Below are 15,098 nucleotides of genomic sequence, written 5' to 3'. Positions count from 1 at the left end.
GGGGCGGGGAGGTCGGTCAGGATGGATATCCCTGTAGATTGTACCTTGGGGTTTTTTTCCTGTCATTTTGTTAAAATTAGCGCTGTTTTAATATTAAAAATACTGATTTTTAATATTGAAAATAAAAGCATTTAATATCTCTTAAAAGGCAGCCACATCTGCTTTATCCCTGGTGGGGAGGAGGTGTCACACAGGAGCTCAGGAGGCAGGGACTCCAGGTGTCCAGACGCCTGAGGGCACCGGTCAGGGTCTCCCCGTCGGTGCTGCTGGGACTGTGGCGCTGGGGACTGTGGCGCTGGGGGTGGTGGCTGGAGCAGGGGCCGCCTCTGCTGGCAGGCAGTGGATGGACAGAGGCCCTTCCCCGCCCTGGCGTGGGGTCGCAGCGGGGGCACTGCAGGCGGGTGATGGCCGCCCTAGGCCAGGGCCTCGCGGAAGGTGCTCCAGGCGTGGAAGCAGCGAGTGAAGGCGTGCTGCTCGTTGCCCTTACGGACCAGGCGCAGGCGGCGGGTCTTCTCGTGCTCCTTGGATCGCATGTGCTGGATGTACACCTGACCGACAGGAGAAGGCGTGAGTCTTGGGCGGTGCACCGGGACCGCCGGGCCCAGCCCCGGCCCTCCCCACCACCGACTCACCTGGCAGGCCTTCAGACTCAGCTTGATCTCCACCTGGCTCGTCTGGGTCCCCACCCACATATAGACCTGTGGGGACAGCAGGACAGGTGGTCTCACGGGACCTGAGGGTACCCCCCCCATTCCCGCCCCGGGTTCCCATCTACCAGCGGGTAGGCCCCTTGAATGGGCGGGGGGGCAGGGGGCTCACTTCTTGGCCATTGTCTAGCAGCATGATATCATCATCCGCCAGGTCATCTTGGCAGAAATCAGAGCACTTCTCGGTCACGGCGAAGTAGCCCTTCTCATTGGAGCACCTGGAAGTCAAGGGTCAGGGAGAGGCTGAGGGTCGCAGGAGCCTGCCAGGACTGAGGAGGGAGCGCGGGGAGAGGTATGGGCTCTGGCCTCACCGGAAGAGCCGAGTGTGCTTCATGTATTCGGCGTCACCGTCATAAGGCTTCTGTGCCCCGATGCCCACCCAAAAAAAGTTCTCGGGCTCCTCACCTTCGTTGATGACCTGTGGGGAAAGCGTCTGTCTGGCCCAGGTCCCCTGTCGGCCCTCACACGACTGCCTGCCCACCTGCCACCCGCCCTGGTCACCTGCTTGCTATAGGAGGCATCAAACATGGTGTTCAGGATATCTTCCGCAAGCTTGGCCTCGTCCGGGTCCGCAGCCCGGCCCACCCACGCGTACACGATGCCCTGGTTGTCCTCACTCTCAAAGGGAACCTGGGGAGCGTGCAGGGGGTTCAAGTCAGGTGCCGCCTACAACCCACCACCCTGAGCCACAGTGCTGGCTGCACCCACAGCCCACCTTGAGGATAAAGCAGAACTCGGAGTTGAGGAGGCTGGAGTCTGTGTTGATCTGGATGCACCTGGGGAGTGGGAGAGGTCAGCAGGGAGGTGCTGCTGGCCACTGACCCCCCTCTGCCCACCATATGCTCCCAGTCCCACCCCCTGCGCCCCCCTCCCCCTGCCCAGGTCAGGCACCGGGTGCAGAGGGCGCTGCCATTGGTGCGAATCTGGTAGAGGCTGGGCTGCAGGGCACCCTGAGCCGCCTTCCTCTTGCCGCGGTGGATGATGAACTTTCTCTTGAAATGGGACAGGAACTTGGGGTTCTCCTGCTGCTGTGTCATGCGGACCACCTGGGGGTGTGGAGATGTTAAGGACAGCTCCTTGGACCCCCGCCCTGCCCCTCAAGCCAAGCCTCCCCTGGGTCTGAGTCCCTCTCAGGAGGTGGGGGGGGGGGGGTGGCGGTGGCTGGAGCTGGGGTGGGCGTGACAGACCTACCTCTAGCTTGCCGGGGAAGAGGCTCTCGAACTTCTTCTGCAGGCTGAAGGTGAAGGTGAGCCAGCCCATGTTGGAGGCTTCCCGGCCCTGCCAGAAGTACACGATGCACTGGAAGTCCTCCTCCGGCTGCTTCTCCTCTGCCTCAGCTGCTGCTTCCTCGCCTTCTTTGCCCTCCGCCCCTGCTTTCTCCTCCTCCTTCTCTTCCTTCTTCTCCTCCTCCTCCTCGTACTCCACGGGGACCCAGTACCTGGGGGGTGGGGGGGTCAGAGAGCAGTGAGCGGGGGCTGGAGGCCCCTAGCCCCAGGGGAGGGGCCGGGCAACGGAGGCGCGCCGCGTTGGCACCTGCAGAGGAAGACGTAGCAGTCCTGCGTGTAGAAGTGGCCAAACTCCTCCTCCGGCAGCCTCGCGAACTTCTTGCCCTCGAGCACAAAACCCTCCATGCCGTCCAGGTCCTCGTTCCACTCCTCCATCAGCTGCTCGGCCTGCAGGCCACGGGCAGGCCACGGGCAGGCCACGGCCGCCAGTCACCACCGGGCAGGGCAGGTCCTAGTCCTTCCCCCCCACCCCCACCCCCCGGCCCGCCCCCGGGGCCCCGCCCCCACCTCCGCCAGTGCCATGGGCGGCTGCCTGGGCAGGAACAGCGCAGTGAGGTCAGCCTTCATCTGCTCTTTCTTCTCTGCGTCGCGCTTCACTTTCCCGGTGAGTCCCGGGCCCTGCAGCACGGCCTCTGCGTTGCGCGTGTAGTCCACTGTCAACACGTCGTCCCAGTTCTTGAACTTGGCCTTGAACACCTGCCAAAGGGATGACAACACCAGCTGGAGTGGGGGTCTGTTGCGGTTAAGGCAGAGGTCGGGTGAATTGGGGGCGGGGTCCGGAAAAGCGGGGTGTGGTCTAGAAATGAAGGCGGGGCCTGGTGGCCGGAGGGGCGGGGCCCGGCAGGATAGCTGGTAAGAGGCCGCCCCCGAGAGGCACACACGCACCTGCGCCTCCGTGCCCTCCAGGCTGCGGCTGACGGTGGCGTGCCGCGGCCTGTGCAACATCCCGCACAGCTCCTGGCCCAGCTTGAGGGCGGCGGCGCGCACCAGGCGCGGGGACTTGCGGCCCAGCCAGATGAACACGTCGGACCAACAGTCCAGGATGTACACGCAGCGCGTGTCCAGCAGGCTCTGCAGCTGCGGGGCAAAGGCTGGAGGTCAATGCTGATGCCCCACCACCACGGAGGGGTCCTGGCTCCCTCGCCCTCCTCCCTCTGTGTGTCTTACCAGCCGCATCCTCGGCATCAGTTCCACCTTGGGACGTGTCTTATGTTCCACAGAGAGCTTGTAGTTGATCTGTGGCAGCTCCAGATAGCCCAGGCCCAAGCCCACCTGGCAGGATGAAGAGGTGGGCGTGGCAGGGAAGGGTCTGGGGGAAGGAGCCCAACCCACCAGCAGCCCTCTGCTTTGGAATCTGGCCTCTGCCCTGTTGTGGGTGCTCAGGACCATCGCCTGCTCCTCTTTGGACCTTAGTTTCCTCCCTCCACCAGTGTTTTAAGGGCATTCTATCAGTGGAAGGGCTTTTAAATGGTGCTTTCCCTGCCAACCCTCTCCAGGTCCTTACTGTCTTTTCTAATCTTCTAACTCGTCCTTTTCTTGCTTGCAAAACCCCCACGGGCTTCCCGTCACCTGCACAATTAAGGCCAGGTTCTCAGCCCTGGAAGCCAGGCACTTTGCAGCCTCTCTCTCTAGCCCCACCTTCCTGGAAACACACACCCTAACACTGTCTCTCACGGCCTCACTCAGAGCCTCTAGACCTTTGCTCTGGCTATTTCCTGTCCAGAAGGTGGCACCCTCTCCCCACCCAAGTCCACAGCCACCACAGTGGTGCGAGGCTCAGGAAGTCAGGCCAGCCCTGCACCCAGCACCACAGCTCACCTTATACAGCTTGGGCTGAGGTGGCCAGAAGTCATCAGGCACATGCTTCTTGATCTCAGAGGGCTCCCCGCCCAGCGCCTCCCAGAACTCTGGGGACTCCTGACCTTGTACCAGCAGTGTGATCTCTGCCTTCCCTTTTCGCTCGTTCTTGTTAATTTTCTCTGCAAAGAGCCTGGAGGGGGAGTGGCGTGCAAAGCCCTTGGTGAGTCCTGTGCCCCTTCTTAGAGGTGGCAGTCGGTCTTTGCAGAAGACACCCCACCATGTCCCAGCAGGGCATAGTCCTCGTACCTGGCCTTGGTGGTGCTACTCAGTGTGGCCTGGGCCCCCCGCCACACGTAAATGTCCAGCCCTCGATCCAGCAGGAAAACAAACCTGGATGGGAGGGGCAGAAGGGGCGGTGCTAGACGTGGGCAGCAACTGCCCTCATGCCCTAGACCCGGCCCCAATCCCTCCTTATGGGGTTTATCCCCCTTGTGGGTACCACGAAACTCGGTAAGACAGGGGTCAAAAGGATTGCTGGAAGGCTTCTTCTTCTAAAACCCAAATCTGCCCCCCACTAGTGGGGAGGAGGTCTGGGCTCAAGCACTCCCACCTCAGGTCATGGGGGCCTACCTTGGGTCCAGGGAGGCCCCCTTGAGAGGTACAGGTTCCAACTTGATGTTCTTTTTCCCATACACACGGTACATCCTGGCAGCAGAGCGAGAGTGACCAGGGGGTGGGAGGTAGGGACACGAAGGGGCCGATTTAGCCCTAACACCCTCTCCCCCAACCCTTCCCAGCTGAGTCCAGGTTAGTGCCACCTACCCACACACCCCCTCACCTGGTGACGTAGTGTGTGTCCTCCACAGTGTAGAAGCCACTGGCTGTTCCTCCCTCAATGTAGGAGATGTCGTTGTCAAACACCTGTGTGTGTGAGGGTGTGGTCTCTTGTCACTGAGCTACCCCCCCCCCCGGCCCCCCTTCAAATACCTCCTGTCAGGGGGGCAGAGTTGCCTGACCCTGCATCAAGTGCCACAGATCCATGATGAAGTTCAACAAAACAACAACAAAGAAGAACAAGATCTGTGTCTATAACCGTAAACTCGTTATTTCAATGTTACCAGCTACAAAACTATGTGTTCGTGGTGCGTTCACTCTTGTTAAGGTTTAGCCGCACACAGCATGTCTAGATACGCGCGTGTCAGGGCACAGGACCAAGCAGGTTCATGGAAGACAGAGTAAAGCGTCGTGTGTCTGGGCATCTCCACGTAGCCAGCTGGCCGAAAGGACAGCACAGCTTGCTAACCCTGCTCTCTGACTCAGGGTCCTGCGCGTGGCCCCGCCTCCTTGGCGCTATTGGTCCCAGCTCCCCAGCTCTCTCTTGGCCACCGGCCCAGGCTCCCCACCACTGGCCTCACCCAGTTCCCTGACTGCCTTAGGTCTCCACCCCTAACACCTCTGGGTCGGCAGTGTGAGCCAGAGGTCTTGGCCCACCCTCAGCCTTTGGCCGCGCCCACTTCCCGGTCCCACCCCACCCAAGGCCCCGCCCTCTGGCTGGCTGGCACCTGCAGGAACTCCTCGCTCTCATCGCCCATCTCCTCCCGCACAGTGCGACACTCGGCACCAAGATAGTTACGCAGGTTCACAGCATGGATGGCAGAGCAGGCCTTCTTGTCCAGCGTGGACTCCCCGCCTATCCAGTAGTAGATCTCCCAGTTCAGTGAGCCACTGTCATCCAGAAAGGTCTGGTGGGGGGTGGCGGGCAGCATAGGCCATGTCAGCCCTGGCCAAGGCGTCCTGGCTTCCCAGCTCACCCCCCAAAGGCCACTCTAACGGCCACAGACTCCCCAGTCCCACGGTGGGCTAGGCTGTCACACCTCTGCCTAGGACATCCCCACCCCACCTCCTCTGCAAAGCCCTCCCCCTCCCACCTTGCCTCAAGGAACAAAACTGTGGAGCTGGGGGCCCTGAGCCATCTAAGATAAGGTTACTGGGGGGGTCCTAGCCCCCAACAACACGCCCAACTCTCACCTTGAGTACAATGTAGCAGTCAGCCTCATAGAACTTGCCATGGAAGGCTTCCTCCACCAGCACAGGCACGAAGTTCTCGATCTGCCAGATGGTCAGGCCAGGCAGCTGGCCCACGTCTTCCGTGAAGAACTCAGAGTAGTCAAGGCGCGGCTTCTCCAGGCTCTGGTCCCAGCGCCGTGCCTTGCCCCCAGGGGCTCGCGTGTCAGTACTTTCCTGGGGTCACAGTCACAAGGCATGGCTTGCCTCGTCACAGTCACTCAGGCAGATCTCTATTTGCTACCCACCTCAGGGCCTTTGCATGGGTTGTCCTCTCTACCCAGGACCCACTCTCCCTCTTGGCCTGGGTCACACAGTCTGTCTTAAGAAGAGCCCAGGGACACCTGTCCCCTCCCAGCCCCTGACCTGGCTTACCTCCTGCTTTTTGTTCTTCTCCTGGGCCACATCCGACATGCCCTTCAGCACCTGCTTAGCCTGGTCATCCTGGGCTGAGTCCTTGCGCCTCCGCAGCCGCATCTTGCGAGCCAGGGGGTCCTTGGGCCCACTTACTGCTTAGGGGAGGAGTAAATAGCTGGGCCCTCGGGCACGAGCCAACCAGGGGCCAACCCCATCTCCCAGGATCCAGAAGCTATGTGTGTCCCACCCAATGTACAGATGGATAAGCTGAGGCCGGCAGAAGCACGCCCCCGGCTCCCAGACCAGCCCGACCTCCTCTGCTTACCAGCTGCTGCCGCAGCCACCGTGGCAGGGGAGGCACCTGCCAGCCGCAGCTGGTTCTGCAGCGAGAAGTCGATGTTGTACCACTCGGCAGCACGGTCAGCGGGCTTGGGAGGCATGACCAGGCTGGGGTTCTCCCGCACGTCCAGGACCTGCCTCGCGGGGTGAGCAGAGGTGGTGGGCCTGAGATCCACCGCCCCGTCACACCCACCCCCGTCTGTCGCTCTCGGCAGCCGCTAGTGCTGAGAGGTCCAGGGCGGGGGCTGGGGTTCTTTCTCATCCCAGCTCTGCGGCCGCCCCTCGTGGGCTTTGGCTTTCCCATCTGTGAAACGGGACCTTGCAGGCTGGTCACGGGGCTAAAACGCTGCCATCAAGCACGGGACGGACACGGGGATGCGGTTCACCTTCTCCCAACTGTGGCCCTGCCGCCACTCCAGGGGGCCTCTGCTGGGTGTCCCCACCCCAGTGACACTGCTTTGTGCGCTCTTTCCTGAGGGGGTGTCTGTCTGCACCTCCGCCCTCCCCATCAGGCCCCTCTTGGCACTGGCCCCGGCCTGCCCAGACCTCGATCTCCGTCAAGAAGTGGATGGCCTCTGGGAGGGTCACCAGGCGGTTCTTGTTCAGGACGAGTTTCCTCAGCTTTGTGCACCTGTGAGGATAGAGCCGGAGCCTCAGGGAGGTGACAGATGAGGTTGCGGGGGAGGCAGGGAAACTTCCAGGACCCAGAGATGGGGAGCCGGGTAAGACCAGAGGAACTGAGTAGCCCAGCTAGTTACGAAACCACTGGGTTTAAAGAGGCCAAGAGAGGCAGGAAAGGCTAACGCAAGCGGGACTGGAGTCTCCTCAAGCTACGTGACTGGGGAGATCTTCTAGTGGCTTCTACGCAACAGCAGTTTTCAAAGAGGCCCTCTGCAGAGTTAAAGGCTCCTGCACGTGACCAACAGGACACTAAAGATCATTCTTGGGGACGCGTGGGTGGCTCAGTCGGTGAAGCGTCTGGCTCTTGATTTTAGCTCAGGTCATGACCTCACGGTTTGTGAGACGGAGCCCCACATCAGGCTCCACACTGACAGCACGGGACCTGTTTGGGATTCTGTCTCCCTCTCTGCGCTCTCCCCTACTTGTGCTCTCTTCCTCTCTCTTGAAAAATAAACAAATATACTTTAAAAAAAAAAACAAAAAACCATACTCCGTCCTCAAATTAGCTTGGAAGCCGCTGAGGGGTCCTCTGTTCTCTGCCTGAAGGACTTCTCAGAGTGTTGAGGAGGCCATGCCAGTGGACACAGTGACCTCCAGAAGGAGACAGACATGGCGCTGTGTCCCAAACTCACGCTGGCACAGGACGTGGGTCTTGACCCACAAAGCCAAGTTAACCCATCCATGTTGCATGATGGGCAGAGATTGCAGGGGGGCGGTTCTGACTACGAATCTGGGGTTTTCTGTGCCATAAGTCTCCCCGCCCCCACTCGCCCCGGCACCTGCAGAGGCTTTCAGGGATCAGCTCCAGGTTGTTGTTGGCAGCCATGAACTCCTCTAGGTTGGCCAGCTTGCCGATGCCCGAGGGCAGCCCATCGAAATCCAGCTTGTTGGAGTTCAGGTACAGCTTCTTCAGCTTGGTCAGTTTGCAGATGGCTGACTAGAGGGGAGACACGGGCGGGGGGCGGGAGTCAGGGGCAGGAGCCAGGGCGGCTCGGCAGCCTTCCCTCTCCCCACCCTAGGCCCAGACGTACGGGCAGTGAGGTCAGCTGGTTGCGGGACAGGTTCAAGGTCTCCACGTGCACCCACTGGTCAATGCACAGGGACAGCTCCGAGATCTGGTTGCTGCTGAGGTTGAGGCGGCGCAGGCTGGGGAGGGTGTACAGGCACTCGGGCACCCGCGTCAGGTCGTTGCAGGAAAGGTCCACGTCTGGGGTGTGGAGTGGGGTGCATCAGCTGGGGCCCCCGCAGCCCGTTCCAGGGGCAGCCAGCCCTAATGTGAGCCCCACCTCCACTGCCTCCAGGCTCTGCGGCCTGAAGCCAGTGACTTAATCTCTCTGAGCCTCAGTTTCTCCATTTGGAAAGACTTCCTCATACTGCTGAGTCTAGCCATAAAGCCAGTGCTTGTTACTGGCACAAAAACAGACACTCAGATCAATGGAACAGAACAGAGAACCCAAAAATGGACCCACAAATGTATGGCCGACTAATATCCAATGGATAGTTGACAAAGCAGGAAAGAATATCCAATGGAATAAAGACAGTCTCTTCAGCAAGTGGCGTCGGGAAAACTGGACAGCAACACGCAGGAGAATGAACCTGGACCACTTTCTTAACACCACACACAAAAATAAACCCAAAATGGATGAGAGACCTAAACGTAAGACAGGAAGCCATCGAAATGCTCGAGGAGAAAACAGGCAACAACCTCTTTGACCTTGGCCACAGCAACTTCTTACTCCCTTACTCCCTCCGGAGGCAAGGGAAACAAAAGCAAAACTGAACTATTGGGACCACATCAAGATAAAAAGCTTCTGCACAGAGAAGGAAACAATCAGCAAAACTAAAAGGCAACTGATGGGACGGGAGAAGATATTTGCAAATGGCTTATCAGATAAAGGGTTAGTATCCAAAATCTATAAAGAACTTCTCAAACTCAACACCCAAAAAACAAATAGCCCAGCAAAGAAATGGGCAAAAGACATGAATAGACACTTCTCCAAAGACATCCAGATGGCCAACTGACACATGAAAAAATGCTCAACATCGCTCGTCATCAGGGAAATACAAATCAAAACCACACTGAGATACCACCTCACACCTGTCAGAATGGCAAACATTAACAACTCAGGCAACAACAGATGTTGGCGAGGATGCGGGGAGAGAGAGGATCTCTTCTGCATTGCTGGTGGGAATGAGAACTGGTGGGGCCACTCTGGAAAACAGTATGGAGGTTCGTCAAAAAACTAAAAATAGAACTACCTGTGACCCAGCAAATGCACTACTAGGTATTTATCCAAAGGGTACAAAAATGCTGATTCAAAGGGACACATGCACCCCGATGTTTACAGCAGCGCTATCGACAATAGCCAAAGTATGGAAAGAGCCCAAATGTCCACTGATGGATGAATGGATAAAGAAGACATGGTATATATATAGAATGGAGCATTACTCGGCAATCAAAAAGAATGAAATCCTGCCATTTGCAACTACGTGGATGGAACTAGAGGGTATTTTGCTAAGCGAAATTAGTCGGAGAAAGACAAATATCATGGGACTTCACTCATATGAGGACTTTTAAGAAACAAAACAGATGAACATAAGGAAAGGGAAGGAAAAATAATATAAAAACAGGGAGGGGAACAAAACATAAGAGACTCTTACATACAGAGAACAAACAGAGGGTTACTGGGGAGGTTGTGGGAGGGGGATGGGCTCAATGGGTAAAGGGCACTAAGGAATCTACTCCTGAAATCACTGTTGCACTATAAGCTAGCTAACTTGGATGTAAATTAAAAGAAAAAAAAAAAAAAAGCCAGTGCTCATAATTTGGTGTTACCACTAGCTGTCACGGGAAGGAAAGAACAACTCATTAACATAACCGCGTCCTTTGCCCTCTGGCAGGTGGGCAGACAAGCAGGATCTATCCCTTCCTCCATAAGGGAGCAAGGAAGCAAGGGACCCGAGGGGACCAGAGACCGAGATCACCCAGGGACCGCCAACCTGCGAGGTTGCTCAGGCCCTCCAGGCTGGTGGGGAGGTTGCTCTGGGTGCGCTGGGTGTTCCTCAGGTGCAGGGTCTGCAGGGCCGTCAGAGCTGGGAGCTGCCTGCAGGGAGACGTGGGTGGTCAGGCCGGGGGCAGGCCCAAGCGCACGGGGCTGAGAGGGTCTCAGAAGACAAGGTCAAGGGCGGCTGTAGGGTGGGGTAGACAGGACTCAGGACTGAGGTAGGACCTGATACTTAGGAAAGATGGGGCCTGAGGGGCCCAGCCCACACAGGAGGGGCAGGGATGTGGTGGGGGCCCGAAGCAGGAAGGGCCAGGGCTACTGGGGAGTTGAGGGACAAGGCCAGATTCCCCAGGGTGGGTTCGGGGGTGGGGCGTGGTCTGAGGAGGCGCCCACCGGAGCTGTGCGTGCAGCAGCGGGTTCCCGTTGAGCACCAGCGTCTGCAGGTGCACCAGGCGGCGCATCTGTGGGGGCAAGCTTTCTAGACGGTTCTCACTGAGGTCCAGGTACAGCAGGTCGGTGAGGTTGATGAAGAGCTGGTTGGGGATGGTGTCGATGCTGCGGGGGGGTGGGGGTGGGGCAGGGAGGGGCCGTCAGGGCCAGATGTGCCCCTCCTGGATGGATGCAACCCCGTGTTGCAGTCCCCCCCAGACTCTGCCCCCCACCCCAGCCGACAGGCACCTGTTATGGCTGAGGTTCAGCACCAGCATGTTCTTGGCGTTCTCCAGCTCCCGTGGGCATTCCGTCAGCTGGTTGTAGCTCAAGTCCTGTGTAGAACGGGCGAGGCCAGGTCAGGGGTGTTCGGGCCAGCCTTGGGGGTCAGGTGGGGGACTGAGGAAGGAGTGGCTGAGGAGCTTTCGGGGCCAAAGGCAGACAGTCAGAACCCCGAGAGGAAGGGTGCCCAGGTTAGGGATCTGACTCCGTGAATGAGCTCAGGCAAGGCGCTCTAAAGCCTCAGTTTCTCCATCTATAGAACGGTATAACAGCAGCTGAGGAGACCACTCTAATAGAGGAGAACTGACTGGTGGGCCAACACAGGCGCCAGGTGGGTGGGTAGCCACTGACCAGAACCGAGAGATCATCCAGCTTGAAGATGTCATCGGGGACTCCGGAATTCTTCAGGCTGTTGGCTCGAGCCACGATGGCCTGGGGATACACCATGAGAGTCCATGACTCCCGGCTTCCACCCCCAGGAAGCAGCAGAGAGATCAGGGAAGGACACCTCCCCAGGAAACCCACCAGAGGCCAGGCTCAAGTGCCGTCCCACCCTGACTTTTGCTCATAGTCCCTCTACCTGGAGAGCTCTTCCTAGCCCCCCCTTGATGAGCTCCTATGCACGCCTCAAAGCCCAGCTCGAATGTGCCCTGAGCCCAGTACAGCATGCTCAAGGAACCCTTTTGACTGAACAATCCCTCTTCTTCCCAAGTCCAGAGGGCGAGATAAATGCGTAGCTCTGAGGCAGAGGGTCTAGGGCAGAGGAAGGGGGCTGGACCAAAGAGAAATCAGAGTGTGGACTGACAGCAAGTCTGTTTTCCTCCTCTTGGGGCTGAAACCTCATCTACAGACATGCAGAAAGTCTGAGGGGGAGAGAGAACAGGCCAGAGAACTGTGCCGCGACACCACAACCCGGCTGCGACCAATTCTCCTTCAGCCTCCGTGTCTGTGCAGCACCACACTGCCCCTTCCCAGCGTCACCCACGGAACCCTCCCCAGACATGGAAGGGGCCTCGTCCAAAGTCATGCAGCCAGGAAGTGGCAGGGCCCAGATTAGAACTCAGGCAGCCCAAGTCCAGAGGCTGGGCTCTTAACAGCTCAGGGCTCTGGCCTTGGACAGAAAAAACCCTCACCGAGGCCCGAAGGGTCTGGCTGGGGACCTGATGTTCTGGGACATCAGAGGCTCCACGGAGAGCAGAGGGGCGAGAGGACCGCTCTGACCAAACCGCACTCTACCCCAGCTCTCCCCCTGCCTGGACAAGTGACCTCAGCCTCGGGCAAGTGACCTGGCTCTGTGGCCAAGTGTCTGCATCTGTGAACTTGGCGAAGGTCAGGACGATATGAAAAAAAACCCATAGGGAAGAATTGGAACAGTGCTTGGCTGCTGTCAACTGTTCTCACTGTATTTGTCTAAAATGGGTGGGAGTTTGGGTGTTTTACATATTTCCCCCCCACGCATTACTTAATGCAGCGGATTACGACGTCCTTTCCCCTTTAGGAACAGGTCCCCGAGTCTGACACAGGATGGGCAGAGGTGCTGGTCCAGCCTGGGGTCTGGCCCTGCCCTCACGCCACTGGCTGGACTCTGGCCCCAGCCCCCAAACTCAATGGCCTCTGGCAGCACTCACCCTCAGTGACGGCAGGCTGGACAGGTCCCCGTGAAGCGTGGTCAGGTTGTTGTGACTCACAGACAAGTGCTCCTGGGCCAGGACGGGGGAGCAGAGGCTCAGGCTCAGCAGTGTGGGTAAGGTGTCTACAGAGTCCCCTACTGCCACCAGAACCTTGTACCATCCAGGGGGCCCTCAGCCACACACGCTCAGCCCACCTCTTGCAGCCTCCCACCCTCCCTCCCTCCCACGGTGGCCTTTTCTTGCATACCTCCCAGGACAGGGTGCTCACTCCATCTCATGGCTGTCAGCATCTTCCTCTATGTCAACTGCCTTCTGTGCAGGCTTGCCCGCCTGGCCCAGCCCAATCCACAGGGACCCTCCCTGACTGCCCAGAGCCCCTTACCAGCTTCTGCAGGGCTGCCAACTCCTCTGGGAGGTAGCAGAGGCCCGTGCGGTTCAGCTTCAGCCATCGCAGACTGGTCATGGCCTTGACATTCTCAGGGAAGTAGCCGCCCTGGGGGTATGTGTCATGGTGAGACTGATTGGGATGACGGGTGCCCCTGCTCCACCACCCTCTGTGTCCCCCCGTTTGCATGGGAGCCTTGGGAGAGCAACAGAGCCACCTCTCACCAGCTGTGTGACCCTGGACAAGTCACTTTGCCACTCTGTGCCTCAACTTCCCCATCAATGTAACAGGGCTAATAAGAGCTCCTCATGATAAAAGTGTTAGGACCGACTAATTATCAGGATGGCTATTGGTCTAAGATCTCTTGTTGGATTCTGAGCCCTCAAAGGGCCAGGACGGAACTGGCTTGTTCCAGGGGACAACCCAGTGCTCAGTTGTGTGGTTAACTTGGCTCAAATGCCTGTGCCTGCCATTCCAGGCCCTACCTAGGCCTCCAGAGATGGGGGGACTCCTAAGGCTCCAACAAGGCCCTGACTGTGCCCCAACCTGCCATCGGCATACAAGCCATTGCCAAGGTCCAACCCCCTGTGCAAGGCCTTGTTCATGTCTTCGTTCCCCACATTCGAATGCCTGCCTCAGTACCCCTAGCCCTTATGGCAGGCAGTCTGAGGCATCACGTGCCTTCAGCGCCCTCGGCTGGTGTCCCCATTCCCCTAGAGCCACATTCTCAGTTGGTGACTCAGACTCTCCCAGTCTGGAGAGGACAATGGAGACCTCAGGTGAGGATGGTAGGGATGGGGACGGAGGAAAGTGGTGTGGCCGCCTGGGCCCTGGGTCAAAAGCGTGTGCACATGTGGGTAAATGCAGGAAGGACCTGCCAGCCTCCTCAGCCCTGGTCTAACCCAACCTTAGTCAAACCCTAGGCCCCCCCAATGCTGAAGACCCAGGCTGACACGACACTGACCCCAGCCTCAGCTGCTTGCTCACTGACCCCTCCTGTGCTGGGCCAGCTCTTCCTTCCACTCCTCTGGTTACCAGCACTGCCCACCTCATTCTTGACCCTCTAGAACCCCCTCACCCACCAACTGGCTGGAAGGCTGGGCTCCAGTTCCTTGAGGCCCTAGTCTACCAGTCCAGCAGCTGCTCAGACAGCAGCCACCCCAAGGCCTTGCACATCAGCCTGACAGTCTCCACACCAACTAATCCATGCCTCTACATTACAGTCCCTTCACCGGATGACAAAACCCAGACTCTGAGAGGGGAAGTGACTTGCCCAAGACCACACAGGATGGGGTGGCGGTGGCAGGGACAGGGCAGTGATGAGTGTGCTCCAGACCCGCCCCCGACAGCCAGCCGACAGCCGGTAGCCGGCCATGAGTCAGGGCCTGGCTTGGGCGTATGACCTCAGAGGGGCGGGGAAGGAGGGCCGGGGAGGCGGGAGCGGAGGCTCGCGGCCCCCCAGACCACTCTCCGGCCCTGGCGGGGCCCAGACGCCCGGTCTGGGACGCGGGGTGGGGGCCCCCAGACCACTCCCCGGCGTGACTCCGCCCCCAAGCGTCCGTCAGGCCCAGGCCGGCCTCGCTCTTCCCGTGCGGGCCCTGAGCTGAGGCGTCGGGGGTCCGTTCCCGGCAAGGTCCCGAGCCCCGGGGAGAGCCCCACCCCGGGCCGTCCTCAGTCCTGGGCGGCGCGGGGCCCGGAGGCGGGCGGGACAGGAAGCAGAGACCGGCGCGGGCCCGGGCGGAAGAGACGGCCTGGAGGGAGGCCCGGCCCCACGCCCGGCCAGCTCACCTTGAAGTCATTGCCGCTGAGGTCCACGCCGCGCACGAACGGCAGCACCCCGGTGGCCTCCATGGCGCCGCTCTTGCTGCGGGGCCGTACCGGGCGCGGGGGGCAGCGGGGCGAGCCGCGGGCTGGGCCAACGCTGGCTCCGCCCTTTTAACCCGCCCCCGCCCGGGCCCGCGGGCAGGCGGAGCCCGGGCCGCGCCCCTCGCCTGCCCGCGCACGCGGCGCGCCGCGGGGAAGCGCCGGGCCCGCCCACTCTGCGTTAGACCTCTCTGGGCCTCAGTTTCCCCGTCTGTTCGCTGACCCGAGAGGCCTCGAAAAGTCCGGGCTCCCCCTGTGCTCCCGAAGGC

General features: G+C 59.6%; 1 protein-coding gene across 2 annotated transcripts; it reads right to left on the bottom strand.

Annotated features, from left to right (window-relative positions):
• Window positions 1-115: 115 nt before the first annotated feature.
• Window positions 116-14,963, bottom strand: FLII (FLII actin remodeling protein). 2 transcript variants are annotated; one of them, XM_043583298.1, is made up of 30 exons: window positions 14,755-14,963; window positions 12,964-13,074; window positions 12,579-12,650; window positions 11,302-11,382; window positions 10,918-11,003; window positions 10,633-10,794; window positions 10,235-10,338; window positions 8,266-8,441; window positions 8,014-8,171; window positions 7,100-7,184; window positions 6,540-6,687; window positions 6,233-6,366; window positions 5,822-6,034; window positions 5,356-5,535; window positions 4,632-4,714; window positions 4,424-4,498; window positions 4,100-4,183; window positions 3,812-3,983; window positions 3,161-3,265; window positions 2,879-3,070; window positions 2,501-2,689; window positions 2,241-2,380; window positions 1,899-2,145; window positions 1,599-1,753; window positions 1,423-1,483; window positions 1,209-1,337; window positions 1,019-1,125; window positions 820-925; window positions 633-698; window positions 116-548 (listed from the first exon to the last, which is right to left on the bottom strand). In XM_043583298.1, the coding sequence occupies exons 1-30, from the start codon at window positions 14,815-14,817 to the stop codon at window positions 414-416; spliced, it is 3,819 nt and encodes a 1,272-aa protein (XP_043439233.1). In that variant the 5' UTR covers window positions 14,818-14,963; the 3' UTR covers window positions 116-413. The 2 variants fall into 2 exon arrangements, with proteins under 2 accessions (XP_043439233.1, XP_043439232.1); XM_043583297.1 differs by having other exon boundaries at window positions 6,233-6,369; window positions 14,755-14,958.
• Window positions 14,964-15,098: the final 135 nt, after the last annotated feature.

This window comes from Prionailurus bengalensis, chromosome E1 (genome assembly GCF_016509475.1).
Source record: "Prionailurus bengalensis isolate Pbe53 chromosome E1, Fcat_Pben_1.1_paternal_pri, whole genome shotgun sequence".
Lineage (NCBI taxonomy): Eukaryota > Metazoa > Chordata > Mammalia > Carnivora > Felidae > Prionailurus > Prionailurus bengalensis.
This window is presented reverse-complemented; position numbering and strand designations above follow the sequence as displayed.